At 35.3% G+C, this 20,333-nt stretch overlaps 2 protein-coding genes across 7 annotated transcripts in view; one reads left to right on the top strand and one right to left on the bottom strand.

Annotated features, from left to right (window-relative positions):
- The window catches only part of LOC108917432 (protein held out wings), an 89,720-nt gene extending 76,977 nt beyond the window's left edge, over window positions 1-12,743 (top strand). Inside the window, exons 6-8 of one of the 6 annotated variants that reach the window (XM_018724016.2) lie at window positions 1,046-1,414; window positions 4,828-4,933; window positions 8,748-12,743. In XM_018724016.2, coding sequence (XP_018579532.1) covers window positions 1,046-1,414; window positions 4,828-4,913 — 455 coding nt within the window. In that variant the 3' untranslated portion in view covers window positions 4,914-4,933; window positions 8,748-12,743. Of the gene's footprint in view, window positions 1-1,045; window positions 3,527-4,827; window positions 5,582-8,747 lie in introns of those variants that run through there. The other 5 variants (XM_018724019.2, XM_018724020.2, XM_018724017.2 and 2 more) reach the window with 5 other exon arrangements.
- A 3,480-nt stretch (window positions 12,744-16,223) lies between these two features.
- Window positions 16,224-19,539, bottom strand: LOC108917349 (venom carboxylesterase-6-like). Its single transcript, XM_018723899.2, has 9 exons — window positions 19,435-19,539; window positions 18,822-18,967; window positions 18,163-18,256; window positions 17,853-18,041; window positions 17,245-17,796; window positions 16,979-17,157; window positions 16,762-16,915; window positions 16,559-16,682; window positions 16,224-16,497 (listed from the first exon to the last, which is right to left on the bottom strand). The coding sequence occupies exons 1-9, from the start codon at window positions 19,484-19,486 to the stop codon at window positions 16,323-16,325; spliced, it is 1,665 nt and encodes a 554-aa protein (XP_018579415.1). The 5' UTR covers window positions 19,487-19,539; the 3' UTR covers window positions 16,224-16,322.
- Between the last annotated feature and the right edge of the window lie 794 nt (window positions 19,540-20,333).

Below are 20,333 nucleotides of genomic sequence, written 5' to 3'. Positions count from 1 at the left end.
TTTATACTTTCAAATTAAAGTTTCTGGCCCAAAAACAGTGTTTCATAAGTCAAACTAAAATTTATTCATTTGAAACAGCACTTTTTACACAATCATACAAAAATTTTGTCTCCAAAACAATATTTTACACGCTAAACTAAAATTTCGTGTCCAAAAACAGTGAGTTTCTGGCCCAAAAACAGTGTTTCATAAGTCAAACTAAAATTTATTCATTTGAAACAGCACTTTTTACACAATCATACAAAAATTTTGTCTCCAAAACAATATTTTTCAAGCTAAACTAAAATTTCGTGTCCGAAAACAGTGTTTTGTTTCAAGTCAAACTAAAATTTCTCCTTTCAAAACAGTAACTTACAACTTCAAATTGATACATTTGGCTCAAAAGCAATGTCTTATAATTCAGACTAAAATTTTGACTTCCAAAACAATGTTTTCATATCATCGAAATAAAATGTTCTGCGTCCAAAGCAATATTTTTCAAGCTAAACTAAAATTTCATGTCCAAAAACAGTGTTTTGTTTCAAGTAAAACTAAAATTTTCCTTTCAAAACAGTAACTTATGGCATTAAACAACATTTTCTTACATCCAAAACAATATTTTACAACTTCAAATTGACACATTTGGCTCAAAAGCATTGTCTTATAATTCAAACTAAAATTTTGACTTCCAAAACAATGTTTTACAAGCTGAACTAAAATTTCGTGTCCAAAAACAGTGTTTTGTTTCAAGTCAAACTAAAATTTCTCCTTTCAAAACAGTAACTTATAGCATTAAACAAAATTTTTCTGCATTCAAAACAATATTTTACAACTTCAAATTGATACATTTGGCTCAAACTAAAATTTTGACTTCCAAAACAATGTTTTCATATCATCGAAATAAAATGTTCTGCTTCCAAAACAACATTTTACAATTTCAAACTAAAATATTTACGTCCCAAGCTAAATTTTGACGGTCATACCGTCCTAGAAAAATACTGTCTTAATAATTGTATTGGCCAATAGAATTGCCGTTGTATAATTTTGTAATTGTTACGAATTAAAGGGAATTTTTCGTATGAAGGCGACGGCATGGGCCTGACGCTCTCGCTTGTTCCAGCCTGCGACGAGGAGTGGAGGAGGCTAGCCGCCTCCGCGGTGGAGACGCAGCGGCTCCTCTCCCCCGCCATCCCCGGACTGGCGACGCCGCTGCGCAACCCCCAGGCGCCGTTAGGGGCTCCCCTCATCCTCTCCCCCAGGATGTCGGTGCCGACCACGGCCGCCTCCATCCTGAACGGCTCGGCGCCGCCCGGCTCGCTGCTATCGCCCGGCGACCCCCACGGCCTCATCTACACCCCCTACGCGGACTACACGAACTACGCGGCGCTGGCCGCCTCGCCCCTGCTGACGGAGTACGCCACGGCAGACCATTCCGGTGGGTTGTTTGCACGTTGATATCCGACCCGGTAGTTACTCGTAGTACTTAGTTCTTGTCAGACTTGTGCATGTCCGTGCGTTGCCGCGCGCACATTTCAACACGACCCGTAATGGGGCCGTTGCTTAAATGTACGGAGACCTGTTTATATATATTCAGTTAGTAGGCCGGTGACGATATTCTAAGTACGTTGTGAGACCGGATATGTATATATTAATGCTGTTTGCACAATTCTGGATTTTATCGTCTAGGTTTTTTGTTAGGGCTGTATGGTTTTGTTCGCCCATCGAAGGAAGATCTGGAATATTGGAGTGAATACCGATTGCAATAACGACAATTACTCCTAGCGTGTGAGAGAGAGAGAGAGAGATAACGCTTGCTGCGACTCGAGTGAGTAGCGCGGGTCGAGGCGACGTACCGGGTTGCTTCGACCCGGGCCCTCCGAACCCAACAAAAAAAAATTAAAAAAATTCATGGCGATGTTTCAGATCTGTTTCTCTCTTCAATGTCGATGGTAACGTTTAGTCACATTTTATTTTATTACAATATTATATTTCTGTGATACTTTGACCGCTAGCAGGTTAACTTTGTACGTACCGGGGGCAGTACATGGTGCCCGGAATGGAGAACAGTTATTTTGCTTTATTTTTTTTCGCAAGTCATAGCAGATAAGTGTATTTTTTTTTATTTATGTGGTTTTTGTCGGAGACTGTCCGGTGAGTCGGACGTCGTGCACCGGTAGTCTGCCGTCTTTGTTCAGTAAGTCTTTTAAGTCAGAAATGAAAAAATATATGTGGCGGGGCTCGGTGGCTGAAAAGGGTCAATTTATAAATCGAAAAAACTCGGTATTTATGTAAAATACGTAAGTAAATTGCATTTTAGTTCAAAATCGCTGGTTTTGAAGTAACACTTCGAAAAATTAAACTTACAACTGAAGTATAAGCTAAAATTCTAAAACTATTTTATAGCGTCAAGCTAAAATTTCTGAGTCACAAAAACGGTATTTTATAAGTTTAAACTAAAATGTGTAGCTCGAGTATTTTGTAAGTCAAACTAAAATTTACAACTTTCAAAATAATATTTTGCAAATTCAAACTAAAATTTCCGGCCAGAAAACTATATTTTGTAAGTCAAACTAAAATTTACAAGATTCAAAATAGGTCAAACGAAAATTTACAACTTTCAAATTAATATTTTGCAGTTTCAAATTAAAATTTCTTCAAAAAAACAATATTTTGTAATTCAAACTAAAATTTACAAGATTCAAAATAAGTCTAACAAAATTTACAACTTTCAAAGTAATATTTTGCAGCTTCGAACTAAAGTTTCTAACCAGAAAACAATATTTTGTGTCAAACTAAATTTTACAAGATTCAAAATAAGTCAAACTAAAATTTACAACTCAAAATAATATTTTGCAGCTTCAAATTAAAATTTCTGGCCAAAAAACAATATTTTGAACGCCAAACTAAATTTACAACTTTCAAAATAATATATTACATCTTCACATTAAAATTTCTGGTCAAAAAACAATATTTTATAAGTCAAACTAAAATTTACAAGGTTCAAAATAAGTCAAACTAAAATTTACAAGATTCAAAATAGGTCAAACTAAAATTTAAAACTCAAAATAATATTTTGCAGTTTAAAATTAAAATTTCTTCCAAAAAACAATATTTTGTAATTCAAACTAAAATTTACAAGATTCAAAATAAGTCAAACTAAAATTTACAACTCAAAATAATATTTTGCAGCTTCAATTTAAAATTTCTGGCCAATAAACAATATTTTGAACGCCAAACTAAATTTACAACTTTCAAAATAATATATTACATCTTCACATTAAAATTTCTGGCCAAAAAACAATATTTTATAAGTCAAATTAAAATTTACAAGACTTCAAAATAAGTCAAACTAAAATTTACAGTTTTCAAAATAATATTATACAGCTTCAAATTAAAATTTCTAGCCAAAAAAACAATATTTTATAAGGCAAACTAAAATTCACAAGACTTCAAAATAAGTCAAACTAAAATTTACAAGTTTCAAAATAATATTTTACAGCTTCAAATTAAATTTTCTGGCCAAAAAACAATATTTTATAAGTCAAACTAAAATTTACAAGTTTTAAAATAATATTTTACAGCTTTAAATTAAAAGTTCTGTTCAAAAAAAAAATTGTAAAAAACTAAAATTTACAAGTGTCAAAATAATATTTCACAGCTTCAAATTAAAATTTCTGTTAAAAAAACTAATATTTTGTAAGTCAAACTAAAATTTACAAGATTCAAAATAAGTCAAACTAAAATTTACAAATTTAAAAATAATATTTTACAGCTTCACATGAAAATTTATGGCCAAGAAACAATATTTTGAATGCCAAACTAAAATTTATAAGATTCAAAATAAGTTAAACTAAAATTTACAAGTTTCAAAATAAAATTTTACAGCTTTACATTAAAATTTCTGGCAAAAAACAATATTTTGAATGCCAAATTAAAATTTACAACTTTCAAAATAATATTTCACAAATTTTTAGTATCAAATGCAATTTTTACTTCAAGCCAATGTTTTTGCTGTACGATTAAATTTTGTACTTTAAAATCAAAGTATCGACGTAAAATTTTGACGATTCAAAAGACGATGTCCATGGCACACTCTTATTATAGTGTCGAATTTTTTGATATTTTGGAAAGCTTTGTCTAAAGCTACGGTCATTGGTGACGTCCTTTTCAAGCCGCCAGAATCGCCCCCCTCCCTACATCACACATTATGTACATATTTTTTAATTTTATATATGAAATAAGAAACTTAACATCAGAGAGCCTAGTTAAGTAAATTTTTTTATTATTATTATTATGTATGAACACAACATGCATTTATATTGTTACCTTAAGATATTTATTTCGATTAAGGTTGTAGATCTTTTTTTTTAAAAAAATAGCAAAAGTGTAATTTCACGAAACGAAAAAACAAAAAAAATATAGTTATATTTGAATTTTCTAATGGTAGTGTAAAGGTAAATTATTATCAATATTATTATTATTATTATTATCGAGATGCTTTAATTGTTTTTTTAAGTAGCTACAAAGTAGTATTTGGTAGATATTAGGTTGAATTCGGCGTAGCAGTTCCTTTTCTCGACGGCGGCAGAGCCCTGGAAAAAAATTTTAGACGACACATTTGATCTCGCAATAAACTTTGCGTTAGCAAGTTCTTGCGCGATAAATGTAGCAAGTTTTTGCGCAATAAATTAGAATCGATGGTAAGTGGACTGTAATTTTTTTGGTTGTGGTGTCCCGTCGAGAGGAACTGGGCGCCTTCTAGATAGCTTTTACTCATTGAACTTTTTCCATGAAATGGGAGACTGCATTGTACGTTTGACAAATGTTCTATGATAGATTTGTGCGTAGGTGCGGCGGCTGTAGCTGCGAAGCAGCGAAGGCACCTGGGCCAGATTAGGGAGCATCCCTACCAGAGAGCCGGTGCTCTCTCCTAAATCCCCCCTAAACTGACAAGGTTAGTTGACTGTTTTTCTATTTATTTCAGATGAACAACCCCGCGCGAATCAATGTGGTCTATATACCGTTTACCTACTGTAAATTTATGTTATCCGCCACGTGTACATGTTTGAGAGAGAGGTAGGGCGAGTGTGCGTGAGAGAGATACATCGCCGACTCAGCGTGCTGTCTCGTTCGGGAAAATCTAGCAGTCATATCAGTATTGAGTGTACTTTTTTATGCGGGTCGTCCGAAACGCTCTACATATGTACAACTTTTTTGACTTTTTTTTTAATCCGTTTCCTCCTGAGTAGGCGCTCTGCTAAAACTAAGGGAAAGAAGGATTGTGGTTATGACAATTTAGGTTACCAATAGATGTGTTCTTAAGGCAGAAATACCGACGGGTCACGCGCCGGACTAGGGACGATCCGAATTTTACCGGGAAAACTCTTTAAAATGTTCGAAACGTTGAAAAAACAAACGGGTTTCGAGGCGGCATAAAGTCAGTGAGTGTTACCGAATATCTACGGGACGTTCGATGAAAAACAAATGAAGATCAAATATTTTCGATTAGTTACACCTGAAGATTTTGTATGTTGCCTATTTCGATTTTTTGTTGTTAATTTTGTCAGCAATTTTTTTATTCGACACAACTATTCATCTTCCCCCCCAAAAAAAAAACATGGATTGTTCGTGTGAAAGGCCAAAATTGCCTTTTTTTCTCGACATTAATTGAAGAAAAAAAGAAATAATATAATTTAATTGAACGGAAATATACCAAAAACAGTTGCATTTTTAAAATAGAAATTTAAACATGAACGGAAAGTCAGTAGTGAAAAATTTTGAAGAGATTTTTTAAAATATTGGGCCTACGAGGGCTCTGCAGCAAACAGGCAACTAGCAATACATTTTTATACATTTTCTTACACAGTTTGTGAAAATATGAATTAATGAACAAATAACAGACTTTGCTCCGTTCTAACGCAGATTCTCTATAAAATGGATTTAGTTCGAAACTCAAATTACTTTTTGTTGTAAAGAAATTTGCCGTTTTTGAACGAGCGGCATAGTAAATTACAAATTTCTTTACACCAAAAAGTAATTTGAGTTTCGAACCGACTCCATTTTATAGAAAATCTGCGTTAGAACGGAGGAAAGCCCGAGAAAGGCCAAGTCCGCATCAGCGGACTTGCCTACCTTTCTAGTATTTAGATAAATTGTGTACGAAAATATATAAAAATGTATTGCTGGTTGCCTATTTGCTACAGAGCCCCCTTAAAAGTTTAGGCTTACGATAATTTTAACATCCAGATTGCACTTTTTCAGATTTATTTAACAAAAACACTCGATGTTCATTTGTTTATCACGTTAGTGGCCTCTGCGCTCGTCAATCGAAACACCCCGTATATCGATCCGTTTAGATACGCTCAAGTTTGCATCTAAATTAGAATAAAATTAACTTTTTCGAGTCTTAATCCATGATCACCGATTAGTAAGTTATACTAAATTAATTTAATTTTTTAACCATTGTTATTGTGCGGTAACTACCCCACGGCCTGTCGTACGTCGCATCTGAATTGTCATGCCTACTCGCACACAACATTGCTTTGTTTCTACTAGGCAATGTGACCTACTAGCCAAAGGACCTACTAATGCGTTGGGCGCCATGAATTTAACGACTGTCATCGCAGTAGCAGGAATGAGTTTTTTAACTAACGATATCGAGTATAATTACTTTAAAAGGTTTATTCCCCTTAGTGCGATTGTAGTCTTGCTTTCGTAACGCCTACAGACCAGTAGGTCGCTTTGGCCGGTAGACGCAAGGCAACGCTTTATGTCAGTAGGCATGACATTTAAGATGTGACGCTATGCCTTATAGGTTATATCTTGCTCACACTAAGGATACGGTTCTTGGAAACAGTATAGAAAAACATTTTCAAGGCCTTCTTGACAGTCTGGTGTATTTTTGCCTTAAAACGACATACCTAGGATAAGTTTTTATTTATATTTACGTTGTACCTCACTGTATGTCACATGAGTCTTGTGATGGCTAGTCTAAAAAAATTTTTTTATACATATTTTTATACTTTTACATATTTTTATTTATTTGAAAGTACGTTATCTTACATTTTATTGCCTCTATTATGTGTTTGGTCCTTCTTTCCTTTCCCTTATACATTATATATTATATTTTATCGATTGATATGCGGCATTTTATAGCGTATGTTGATTATTGTTATGGGAAACCCCGCGCTCCCCACGCGCCCAATTTTTGAAACGGCGTGGGGCGCGAGGGGCTATATTTAAGTAGTTTTATATACATTTATATAGTATATTATATTTTTTGTATGTTGTTTTGTTGACTTGCGCCAATGTGGAACAAAATATATTTATACAAAATCAGTGACCGACTTTGTTTTGACTTTCCCTCGAGACGCGGCGGGCGTCCCTCCGACTCGAACACGTAGAGATGCTCCGCCGCCGTCTCAATTCTCAAATTTTTAATAATTTTTTTTTAGTTATTAACTTCTTATTAATAATAACATTAACACTCCTCAGTATATCATAACTTTCTAATTCCACAATTTTGGCCAAGTTCACTAATTGTTGTGTATGGATGAAGTATTTAACGTATGATTGTGTTCCATATGGCACTATATTAAAATTTATGCATTGATTAACCTTTTTTTTTTGTACAGTACGAGTAACAAAGCCTCTCTAATATTTTATCGATTTCTAGCGAAAGGAAAATCGTGGGGTTTCGAGGCGTGCCAATTTTAACCGTGCCTTGTGTTTACGAGCGAATCTAACGTTTTTTTTTTTTTCGGAATCTGACACCCCCCACGATTTTCACGTCTCCGCGACACGAAATCTCTGGAATTTCTTGCACGCATTTTTAATATAGTCTCTAATATAGAACACTCTCACACCTTTGCTGCCTAGGTTAAAATTTACACTTACATGTATGTACAATTTGCTCTTATTAATAATCTCAGTGTCATTTCCTCCTCTGGATTTACAAATTTTTTTGCATGTTGTCTCGCACGGTGGTGGTTTAACTAAACGTCATTTCCCAAGGCGGTCCTCTCTCCATCTAGTGGCGCGGCGCGGCAACGAATGACGTTTACGTCCACCACTGTGGTCCCCGGACGTTTTTTTACGCTAAATTTTACTTGGGATGATCGTACGGTTTATTTGATAACTTCGGTGTTACGTCGACACGTCTCGAACTGAGGTTATCGAATAAACCGAGTAGTATGTTCTTAACATTGGGTTCATTTAAGCATATTTAACAGTATCTTGTCGACATATCGGATTTCGGGCAGTCGAGAAAGTTAGGTTATAAAGATTCGTCGGATTCGCCACGGTAGCGCAGTCGGTCGAGAGTGCGGTGGCAAGCATTTCTCGGCTAGGCTCGATGGATAATGGGTGTTTGTCCGCGTTTTTTCAAGTGTAGCCCCTTCCGCACAAGCCTTTGACTTTTGGATTTGAGGGTTGTCTCATTTCTGTGGTGTTTTATGTAAAAAAAAAAAAAAAACTAAAATTTCATGGGATATAATTGCCGTGGGATAAAAAATTCATAGGATACAACGCATTGAACTTTGACGGCCGCGAAAACGATCGTTCCTCGCTCCCGCGTACATAACCTCACTTTCTCGCTGCCCCCTGTCCCCGTAGCACTAAAGCCACCACCACCGAGCCGCAACGAATGACACTGAGAGAGTAAACTTAATACTGTAATTGATAATTTGTGCTCGTGGTACAGCTATGACAGAATACTAACAAACTGTTTTTTCTTTTCTTTTCTTGTTAACTTGGTTGGCCGGCCTTAGGCTTTGTGGAGTGCTAACCCCCCCCCGTCACACACCCTGCGCCACTCCGACTAACGAAATCAGAAGCGCCGGACCACACCCTGAGGGTAGCGGTACGTCTAACAATTACATCACTAACCTTAATTCACTATGTCATCGTGCACTGTGTACTAAAGGACGACAGTCGTTCACGTAACCTCATTTGTTACATTAACACGTTAACTGCCTGGTATATCCCCCAATAACGCTTAAAAGGCCGTCCGATTATTTATTTTTGGCAGGTCGGTAGCGAGGAATCCTTTCACACCAAGTTGTATTGTTTCTTTTATTTTTATTTTTTTCAGCGGGACCAGGCAGTTGGCGCGTTAGTTCCAAAGATGAGACGCAAATTCGACGCTTCCTAATACTTACCAGAATCTCATGTTTAATGGACTAACTCGCGTTTCTCGATCGGATGCGGGAGCGTCGAGTTTGCCGTCGAATCTCCTGTAGATCTTCTGGATAGCATTTATCCACATTAAAACGTAATTTACTAATATTGTCTATAATATAAATTTACTTTTCTGTAAAGTACAAACATTTTGTGAGTGCCAAGAGTTAATTGTATTATCAAAAAAAGCATATAAATAAATGAAAAAATATATATATACGGCAGGGGCCCGCCCGCCAGGAAAATTTAGTGTTTGGCGCCCCCGGAAGGCGGGGCGTTTTCCGTTCCCGGCGAACTTGTACTTATTAAATTTTCCTGGGCGGGGCGCAGGATCGACCGCAATAACTTTGCTAAGGTAGGTATGTAAAGTAAGTGACTTAAATATAGATGTAATAATTTATATGGAATTGTGAACAAAATATTATCGAATAGTTTATATAGAATTGTTTATATATAGAAGTCGTTTATATAATTGTTTTAAATTTGATAGCTTTTTACATGGGTCTGCAGATTCTTTTGCAATCTTCTATTAAGTGATTCTCGAAGGGGGCTCAACACCAGATCTGATACGCGCCGGTGCGTCGGTAAACACACAAAGACGTTCGCCGTGGTTGAAATTTGTAATTCTAGTTTGTCGTTGTTTATCGTAAACGATGGAAACACGTGAACAGAAACTTAGCTGCGGGCTTAAGAGATATCGTTATTAATTTTTATCTGTGTGTAATTTTCTGCAGCTCATTTTCTATTTTCTCTGTTCCATAAAACTGTGATTAGTTGTTCTAAAAGGTATATCAAACTCGAAACTTTATTTCGGAATTCCGCGCAAGATCTCAAAATTTCGAATACAATCTGTAAATTCAAATTTGAACAGAAATTTCGAGCTTGCACTTTCAAGTACAAGCTTGAAACTATGAGTGTCGGCTCAACATTTGCAAAACAAAGAAATAAGTAACTAAAAATTGAAAGCTCTGACTTGAAATCTGCAATTCAAATTTGAAATTTCGAGTTCCAAAACGACGCGTTCACATTAAGTATTGTTAGAGTTCGAAATTTCAAATTCGTACTTGAAATTTCAAATTTGAACTTGGAATTTTAAGTTCTCGAAAATTCGAATTTACACTTGAAATTTTTAAGAAATTATGAGTTTTGCCTAGAAATTTGGTAAATAAAGAAATAAAAAGTAGCTTCAAATTTCAAACACAATTACAATTGTATACTTGGAATTTCAGGTTTATATTTGAAATATTGAGATACAAATCAAAACTTTACTTTCAAACTTGAAATTTCAAAACAATCCACTCACATTAAGAATTGTTGGATCTCAAAATTTCAAATTCGTACTTGAAATTTCAAATTTGAACTTGGAATTTCAAGTTCTCGCTAATTCGAATTTACACTTGAAATTTTTAAGAAATGATGAGTTTTGCCTAGAAATTTGGTAAATAAAGAAATAGAAAGTAACTTATAATTTCAAACTGACTTAAAATTTACAATTGCATACTTGAACTTCAAGTTTAAACTTGAAATTTTGAGATAAGAGTCAAAACTTTACTTTCAAACTTGAAATTTCTAATTTTAAAACATTGCATTCACATTAAGAATTGCTAGAACTCGAAATTTCAAATTCGTACTTGAAATTTCAAATTTGAACTTGGAATTTCAAATTCCAAAAATTCGAATTTTCATTAGAAATTTTTGAGACTGAGTTTTGCCTAGAAATTTGGTAAATAGAATAGAATTTATTGACCATTTAATTTAAAATTTCAAATTGGTTTGAAAATAGTCTCAAACTTGAAATTCCAAATCCGGATTCAAAATTTAACTGTTAAACTTGAAATTTCATGTTCAAATAGCAAACTTTTTGTAGAAATTCGATATTTCCAATTCAAACTCGTAATTTCTTTTTTGATCTCGAAATTTGGTATATAAAGAAATATAAAGTTACCCAATATTTCAAGCTGCCTTGAACTTTGCGAATCAAACTTGAAGTTTCAAGCTTCAACTCGATATTTCGTGTTAAAATTAAAAATTAACTCAAAGTATTTTAAAATTTACAATTGCATACTTGAAATTTCAAGTTTAAACTTAAAATTTTGAAGTAAAATTCAAAACTTAACTTTGAAACTTGAAATTTCTAGTTTCAAAACAATGCGTTCACATTAAGAACTGTTAGAGCTCGAAATTGCAAATTCGTACTTGAAATTTCAAATTTGGACTTGAAGTAAATAATCAAAACTAAACTTTCAAACTTGAACTTTCTAGTTCCAAATACTGCGTTCACATTAAGAATTGTTAGTGCACGAAATTTCAAATTCGTACTTGAAATTTCAAATTCGTGCTTGAAATTTCAAATTCGTACTTGAAATTTCATATTCGGACTTGGAATTTCAAGTTTTCGAAAATTCGAATTTACACTTGAATTTTTTAAGAAATGATGAGTTTTGTCCAGAAATTTGGTAAATAAAGAAATAGAAAGTAACTTAAAATTAAAAACTGGCTTGAAAATAGTCACAAACTTGAAATTCTGAGTTCGGATTTAAAATTTAACTGTTAAACTTGAAATTTCATGTCCAAATAGCACTTTGTATAGAAATTCGAGATTTTGAGATCGTGTAATTTCGAGTTTGAGCTCGAAATTTGGTTTTTAAAGAAATAAAAAGTCAAACTTGTATTTTCAAGTTTAAACTCTAAATTTTATGTTCAAATGTGAAATTTTAGTTCAAATTCAAGTTTTCGAGGTGATTCATCTTCAAATTCGAAATTGTGAGTTTAATTCATGGACTTTAAGCATTCGTAGATTACCGTTAAATAATCGAAACGTCCAAGTATCTTCATAAATCCCATGAATGAGTGCCTTAATAAGCTAAGTATACACGTAGACGACAATTGTTGTGTGGGAACAGTTCTTTAATCGTATTATTTGTTGCCGCGGTGGTTTGTGTGTTTATCGGTTTCCGGTACCGACTGACGTTCAAGAAAAATATCTACGAAATAAGTTTTGTTACTATGAAAAAAAAAAAACTTTCTCGAATATTTTCCGTCCGCCGTTTGGGTATTTTTGCAGTAATAATTTTCAAGAGGCAATAAATAAGTAGTAGAAAACGAATACTCTAGTATAGATATTCTTCTATGCAGTGCAATAACAGAAATTTCTGAGCCGAGTGCAATTTTGTTGAATTTTTGAAATCCATACGATCCTTTTTTATTGTTTAAATGTTGTACTTAGATTAGATGAGTAAAAGATCTGTTTAATTGCGCCGTATATTAAAATTTGCGAAGGCGTCGCGTTTTAATTTTGGCGCGCGATTTTAATATACGGCGTCGTTGCTACAATAACAAATCATATTTAAAAAAAATGGCATTATTCGTTAAAGGTAGCTTGTTTAGCTGTTAATTTTACGCAAGTATAATCTTTAAGTATAATTTATGTGTCATATTAATAATATTTAATGTTATTAATTATTGTTGTACTTTTTTTTTGAAATCGCCTTTTTGAGTCAACTGGGTTCTTTCAAAATAGTTGAGATTAACGGTACATGTGTATGTATTATTGTGCACAAATTTAATGAATAAATCTAATAGTGTTACCCCCGCTTTTCATTTCCTAACACATTAACCCGCAACGCCAGCTGGAAAAAACGGTCGAATCTTGCTTTTGGTAGTAGTTGGAGCTTTTTAGCATCGCTAATGTAAAGGGTGTCCCAAACTTCGCGCCAGAAGCGATTTTGATAGAAAACGCAGGTTTTTAATTAATAACAGAAAAAAAGTTGTCTACTTTTCATGCGACATAATGTTATCCGTAGTAGTTTTGCCTCCTCATCACGAATCCGGTCTCAGAATTGAGCTATCACATCACAGGAATTTCCTAACCTCAAAAAACTGGTCTAAACAGCAAAAATTCACGTAAAAGTGCTAGGAAAAATAATTTTTTTTTTTTCGATATTCAATTGTTCAGTCAGATGGTTAAGACCCCACCGAACGTGAATCCGCGGACAGAACAGAATTGATGGACCTTTTCCTAACCTCAAAAAAACGGGTCAATTAAGGTCAGATATCACGAATTTTCCAAAAATACCAGATTCGCGCCAATTTTGATATACGGGGGTTTTCGAGGTCGCGGATCCGTGATCAGCAAAATTCAAGATGGCGGATCCAAGATGGCCGACCAAATTTAAAAAAAAAACATTCGCGCCAAATTTAGGAGAAGGGGTTTTTGGGGTCGAGATTTGAGGTCAATTTTGCAAAATTCAAGATGTCGGTTCCAAGATGGCCGACCAAATTTTCAAAAAATAACGGATTCGCTCCAAACGGCGTTTTCGGGGCGTACAAAATTCGTTTTTCAAAATTTGATCAATTATGTACACTTTATTCCCTGATATTAGGCAGAAAACCCGTGAATAGATCGTTTACAGAAAAAGTAACAAGATATATCCGAAAAAAAGGTTAAAACAGGATTGGGTACTCGGGTTATAAAGTAAACAAATATATTTCAAATTGAATTTCGCAATTCTGAGCTAGAATTCGTAATCAGCGACCCAGAAAGCCCCCGTATAGCAAATTTGGGGCGATTCTTATTTTTTGACATTTGGCCGGCCATCTTGGATCCGCCATCTTGAATTTTGCAAAATTGACCTCGGATCCGTGATCAACGACCTCGAAATCCCCCGTATACCAAATTTGGCGCGAATATTTTAATTTACGAATATTAGGTCGGCCATCTTGAATTTTGCAAAATTGACCTCGGATCCCTGATCAGCTACCCCAAAATCCCCCGTATATCAAATTTGGCGCGAATATATTAATTTTTGAAAATTTGGTCGGCCATTTTGGATGCGCCATCTTGAATTTTGCAAAATACCTCGGATCCGTGATCAGCGACCTCGAAAGCCCCCGTATACCAAATTTGGCGCAAATGTGTTAATTTTTGAAAATTTGGTCGGCCATCTTGAATTTTGCAAAATTGACCTCGAATCCGTGATCAGCGACCTTGATAACCCCCGCATACCAAATTTGGCGCAAAGTTGTTAATTTTTGAAAATTTGGTCGGGCAACTTGGATCCGCCATCTTGAATTTTACAAAATTGACCTCGGATCCGTGATCAGCGGTCCCGAAAGTCCCCGTATACCAAATTTGGCGGGAATCTTATTTTTTAAAAATTTGTTATATCGGACCTTAAATTGACCCGTTTTTTTGAGGTTAGAAAAATAACCATCGATTCTCACCGCAGATTCACGTTCAGCGGGGTCTTAAGCCTATAAGTTAACATTTGAATATAGAAAAAAAAATTGTGTTTTTCCTAACACTTATTCGTGAATTTTTTTCCGTAACGGAACCCCAGATACATACGGGACCACCTCTAGAAAGACACTAATTTTTTGAAAATTTTCGTGCCCTTAGAAACACCATTCCAATCAATTATTAGTTCAGTAAAGGTGAACGCTCCCTTGTGTCGATTGACCAATCAAGCTGCATTAAATAGTTCCAAATTTTGATGCTGCCATCTATGTATCAGAAACTGCACTAAACCACGGAAGAATTCTTTAGCAGGTAGGTAACTGTAACAGCCTCACATTCTCTGGTGAATTAATTGAGCTGTTACTGTACAGATGGCGCCGCTTACTTTCCCAACAGAAATATGTATATTACCAAAGTTTACAGAATATTTATTTTATTCTGTAAATATTGATATTACTTACAGGGTCATGCCATGTATGTAAGAGAGCGGTTGCCTTCTTACAGGCGTTTAATACACGATCTTGACGCGTGCCAATTGCTTGACCAAAGAAACGATGAAAATTGAACGAAACGTTAACAATTTTAAGGAAATTTGCAATATTATAATAGCGGCGCACCCTTCTGAACGCTCAATCGCTATTTGTTTATAGCTTTAAATAACAGTGGAAAAAAACAAATTATCACACTGCAATCACTGATAATTTGTAGTATTTAACGTGAATTTTCAAGCGCCGTCAGCAGAATTACAAAATACCAATTCAATCAAAAGTTATTAACGATTGAAAATTGCAAAAATCGCATTTTCGAGTTTTTAACGGCGTTTATCTCGAAAACTATGCGTTCAACAAAAAAATTGCAAGAGACATTTTCTTCTTAAAATGAGTCAAAGAACAAGAAATTATTTTGCCAAAAACTAAGTTTTTAGTATTTTGCAAGTTTTTTGTTAATAAAAAACTTATCAACATCCGTTCAAACTTCTACCCAAAAAATCCGTGTTCTACAGCTCAAAATACACAAACAACACTTGGGTAACTCCATCTAAATGAAGGAGGCAATTGGGACCCCCCTGGACACAGGACTATTCCTCAAAAATTATTAGAACTTTGAAAAAAATCCGGTAGACTATAACGGTGCTAAGCAATCCAAAAATGCATGACTGACCAGCTCTGTCCCCACATTAAACTGACTGACTGACATAACATTTATTTATATGCAATATAGAGTTCGTATAACGATTTTCAGCCTTAGTAAAGTCATTTTATTGCTTCTTTAAGTACCTACAACAACTTTGATACTGTACCTGAGACACCTGTTTTCAGTTTTCCTTGACTGACCACAGTACGTTTGTGTGCACAACTACTGTAATCAACTAACAACAAACTAGGCTTAGTAAGTTCAAACAATTTTGTTGCCTCTGGCCTTCATCTATAACTTGAGTTGATTTTTGTCTGTAATGCGACAAGATAATCATCGAACTAGAACAAAAATCCTTTATCTCGAGTAGAAACCTCTCGAAACTCTCGAAAACACTCATCACTTCACGGTTTCCAAGTGAATAAAAAATTTGAAACTTGAAGAAATGGTTATCGTTCGCTTATCTGCTTACCAAACCTATTTTTATACAAATATGACTCGAGTACTTCGCTTATAGAAAACAATTAAACAATCGCAGATAGTTCAGTCACTTAAAATTGTCCATAAAATGGAGGATAAGTAATAGACAAATAAGTGTACTTATATGTATCACGTTACTATAATTATTTGGTTCATTTATTTTCTTAATTATAATCGCCAGGGTAGGATTGGTTTGAATGTAAAACAGAACAAAAAGTAGCATTTTGGAAACAACATCATTTATAGCATATTTATATTAAAATTTAAGATGATTTTAAAATGAAGAAAATACGGAAAGCAAACTACAGTTCATGTTTTAAAACGAGGTTTTCATATTCCAAGAGTCCAGCCCAAACTGACTCCAAAAGTCGATAGGAGCCAGCCCTTCAGTCTTCTTCAACTCCATGTCCTCTGGTCCATTTATAAGCAAATAAGTCAGCCCTTCAGGTCCCGTTGGTTGCCAGACGTCAGTCCCATCGAAAGAAGGAATACTAAAAAGTAAACGTTAATTAGGAAAAAAGTTATTTAAGGATTGGTTTACGTTTTCTTTACCCGCCGCTGATGTACGAGGTCAACATGTTATGACAAGCAGAAATCAAGCGCTTATCTTTTTCCGAATATGGATGCATACGTAAGGTCCCATAGAAGTAGATGGCGTCATCGTAATGAGCGACACCTGCGAAGAAAAAAATTGGATAAATATTTTCCTTGTTTTATATTGCTTGATCTGGTTATTATTGATTAACAGTTCTTACCATCCACTTCTGTAGTTCCTGAATAGAATTCTGCGAATTTGTTTTCACCATCGCGATAGTTGAACAGGTAGACGTAAACTGGAGATTTCGTTGCGTTGGCTTGCATTTTAGCTGTTATTTCGGCAGGCACAGCAAAAAACCTGTCAGTAAACAACTAAAAAGAAATAGCTTTGGTAAATTTAGACCAGGGGATAATTTTCTAATTGAAAAAGTCTACCTGAGTAAGTTTTTTGAAGTTCTCCTTATTAATTTTTTCCCCTGATCCCAAATAGTGATCCAAAATTGTCTTTCCTACAATCTCTTTATTAGATACAGGTAGAGTTTCGTTGCAGTCTATCAGATAAGGATATATTTCTCCCCACTCTTCGTCAATTTCCTCCAAATTGTTCCAGAAATCTGGAAAATTATGTTACATTGGGCGATAGGATCTTGCCAATAGCCAAGTCATTAGAGGATATTAAAGAAGAAATAAATCTCACTCACATCCTGTAGGGAGCAGCCCATCATCAGCGGTGAACGTGTTAATCCAAGACGCGTCATTAACTTTACCTTCCTTTAAAAGTTGGTAAGGTTCTGCGTCAAGAAAAGCGTTCGACGATCCCTTTTCCACCACTGGCGCAAAAGGCGTTAATGGCATCAGTGGCCCGGACTGGTAGGTATAGAAATGTGTCAATTGCTCCATCAAAGTGTGCACTGGCGTCTGCTTGAGACACGCCTTCAGTTCTTCTGTGGAGCCATCAGGACAACCCACCAACGCGCCAAGTTTCTTCGCACGTTGCAGGGGGTTCCTCCTTATAGCCCATGGTGCTAGGGCTGTGCCACTGTGCGATATCCCCCTGACGAATAATCCTTTAGAAAGTGGCGAGAAATAGTGGTGGTGGACGCTGGCTCCACCTGATGACAAACCGACTATGGTAACGGAGTGGGGATTTCCCCCGAACGAAGCGATGTTGTCCCTGACCCATTTGAGTGCTAAGACTTGGTCTTTCATGCCGTTGTTGCCGGGTATGACGTCGTCTTCCGTGCTGAGGAACCCTAGAACGTTAAGGCTGTTTGAAAAATGAGAAAAGCCTGAAGGAAGAAGCATTTACCTAGAATGTTAAGACGATAATTGAAAGATACAAGCACAGTGTCGTGCTCCAGGAATGTATTGAAAGTAATGTTTCCAGCACCTGACATAAAGCCACCGCCATGGAGTGACACTATCACATCGAGTGCCTTTGGGTTTTTGACAGACCCTTCAGGGATATACACGTTTATGTAGAGACAATCTTCTTCTCCTAAGACAAAAAATAAACAAGATGGTGAAGGTAACTTTTTGAGATTGGAATGGTTATGGGGCTTATTAAATTATATGATCAATGTTGATGAGTATCAAGGTAGGTGCTGATTTGTACTGACCAGATATGTCAAGAGAAGCCAAGTCGGCCTGGGGACACAGGTGAAGAGCGTTGGCCTCCCATGTTTCTGACCAGGCTGCAATGGGTTGAGATTCCTACAAATTAAGAATAAAATCACTACATCTGAGCAATGTGACCCCCATTTATTGCCTTTAAGATAATAGATGTATTGCCCAACCTTAACAGTGACAATACCGTTATAGCAACGTTCAGATGACCTTGTGGCAGTCAATATGGTACATCATTTGACAATTACTACAACCATTTGGTTGTAATCGTTCGTTGTCATAGTTGCTTTTACTTGTATGTGTTCTAAAATAATAAAATGGCGACTCTGTAGATGCGTAGATTATCATATTATCTACTCATATATCTAACTACTATAACCATTATCAGTGGAAAGTTTTTTAAATCTATCTCTAAAACTCAGTGGAAGCGTCACTGGGTCCATAAATACGGTTGTGATAGTTTATTATTTACGGGGTCAACTCTATTCTAAAGTATAGAAAAAAGATTTAGCTGTTAATTTTATGTGTCTAAAGAGTAAAGCTAATGTATAGTAGAAAATTGTTTTTGCCTTTTTCAGAGACTTCGTTTGCTAGATCTCTAGATTGTTTAATGAGAGAATGAATGTAAGACAGAGATGATATTTTCACTCACTTCGAATCTAAGATCGCCTACGGGTGGTTCTGCGTATCGAATTCCCTCAAAGGCAGCATAAGTTATGTCATCTAATGTCTTCCAATATCCTCGAACCCTTCCTAAGGGCGTGTCTATCTCTGGTAGGTCGTCCTTGCTTAAACAAACTAGCATCAAGTTAAACTAAGAAATCTTAGAAACCTTAATTTCGGTTTATTCAAGACTTATGAGTATATTTCACCAAACTGTAATAACACAATTGTAAGTAGTTTTATTTTCTGTAAGAGTAATTATTTTGTAAAATGGGATATTCTTTTCACATAATATTGAAATGTAGCTATACTATTTTATATATTTAAGTTGACAGACTACTCCTATGTGAGATGTGAATCTGAGTATCGAAAACTAAATAAACGTCGTATCTCAAAAAAATTCTGCATGCTTATGTGTATGCAATATCATTTTCTATCAAGATTATCAATTATCAAATTATTTTTGTTTTATTCAGTCCCATAGTGATCATTATTTAAAAAACTATATTTGATAAAAAATATAAAAATAAATACAGAAAAATATATAAGTAATATAATAAATATTAAAGATCTAGGCTAGACAAATAAGTGTAGTTACTTACAGCTGTTCCCAAACGAGAGAACAAACAGCAGACAACCCAATTTAGACAACATTTCGAGATGGACTATCCTTAAACGGAAATCTGACAGATATATATATATCTCTACCACTTATCTTGTTTATCACAGTCACAAGAGTAGAACTGGTGTGATCGGAGTGAAATAGTGGAGGTGGACGTTAGTGTCACCTGCTGATAAGCCTACTACGGCAATGGAGTGGGATTGAGGGCTTCCAATTTCCACCAAGCGATGTCTATTCGAGTGCTAAGAATTGATCTATCATACCCTGTTGCCGGGTATTGATAAACTAAAGGCTAGAGCTTATTGTTAGACGAACACAAAAGACACTGAATTTTTGATCGGTGAACTGTTTCGAGACTTATGGTTGAAAAGGTATATGATAGAGTATAGAGTATCAATTTAAATGGTGCTTTGTACTGACCAAATGTTCGTTTCAGAGATTAAGGAGAAGGAAAAATCATAAGCGCTCTGATCACTTCTGAACGGACGCCATCTGTCGGTTTTAGGTCTATTCGCATATTTCTGCCGATAAAAATGAGAAGGTATCTTTCGAAAAATGGCCTTCAGCTCGTCAGTTGTCTCTATTTCTGGCTAATCCTGTTGCTTAAACTGTCTAGTACAAGTCTTGGAATAGCATAACCAAAGTTAAAAATTAGGGACTTTATAGAAAATACTATGCCCAAAAAAACCTGATTTTTGTTACCATTACCATACAAGTGGATATAAGGCTGTTACAAATTCGCTTCTCACTACAGGGATCTCGAAAACGGTAAGAGATACGAACTAGCTTAAATGGGGGCAAAGTTGCGAAGTCAGGGGACCAACATTATGCCCCCAAAAATCAAGGCTAACATGATTAGTTCGAAATATTTGAAGAAGA

The sequence above is a fragment of the Anoplophora glabripennis genome, unplaced genomic scaffold (assembly GCF_000390285.2).
Source record: "Anoplophora glabripennis isolate ALB-LARVAE unplaced genomic scaffold, Agla_2.0 scaffold4, whole genome shotgun sequence".
Lineage (NCBI taxonomy): Eukaryota > Metazoa > Arthropoda > Insecta > Coleoptera > Cerambycidae > Anoplophora > Anoplophora glabripennis.
This window is presented reverse-complemented; position numbering and strand designations above follow the sequence as displayed.

Coding starts and splice junctions, on each gene's coding strand:
- LOC108917349 (XM_018723899.2), bottom strand. CDS start 19,486: ATGTTGTCTAAATTGGGTTGTCTGCTGTTTGTTCTCTCGTTTGGGAAC. Junction 18,968..19,434: donor TCTCTCGTTTGGGAACAGCT/GTAAGTAACTAC, acceptor ACTTGATGCTAG/TTTGTTTAAGCAAGGACGAC. Junction 16,498..16,558: donor ACCTCGTACATCAGCGGCGG/GTAAAGAAAACG, acceptor TTTACTTTTTAG/TATTCCTTCTTTCGATGGGA.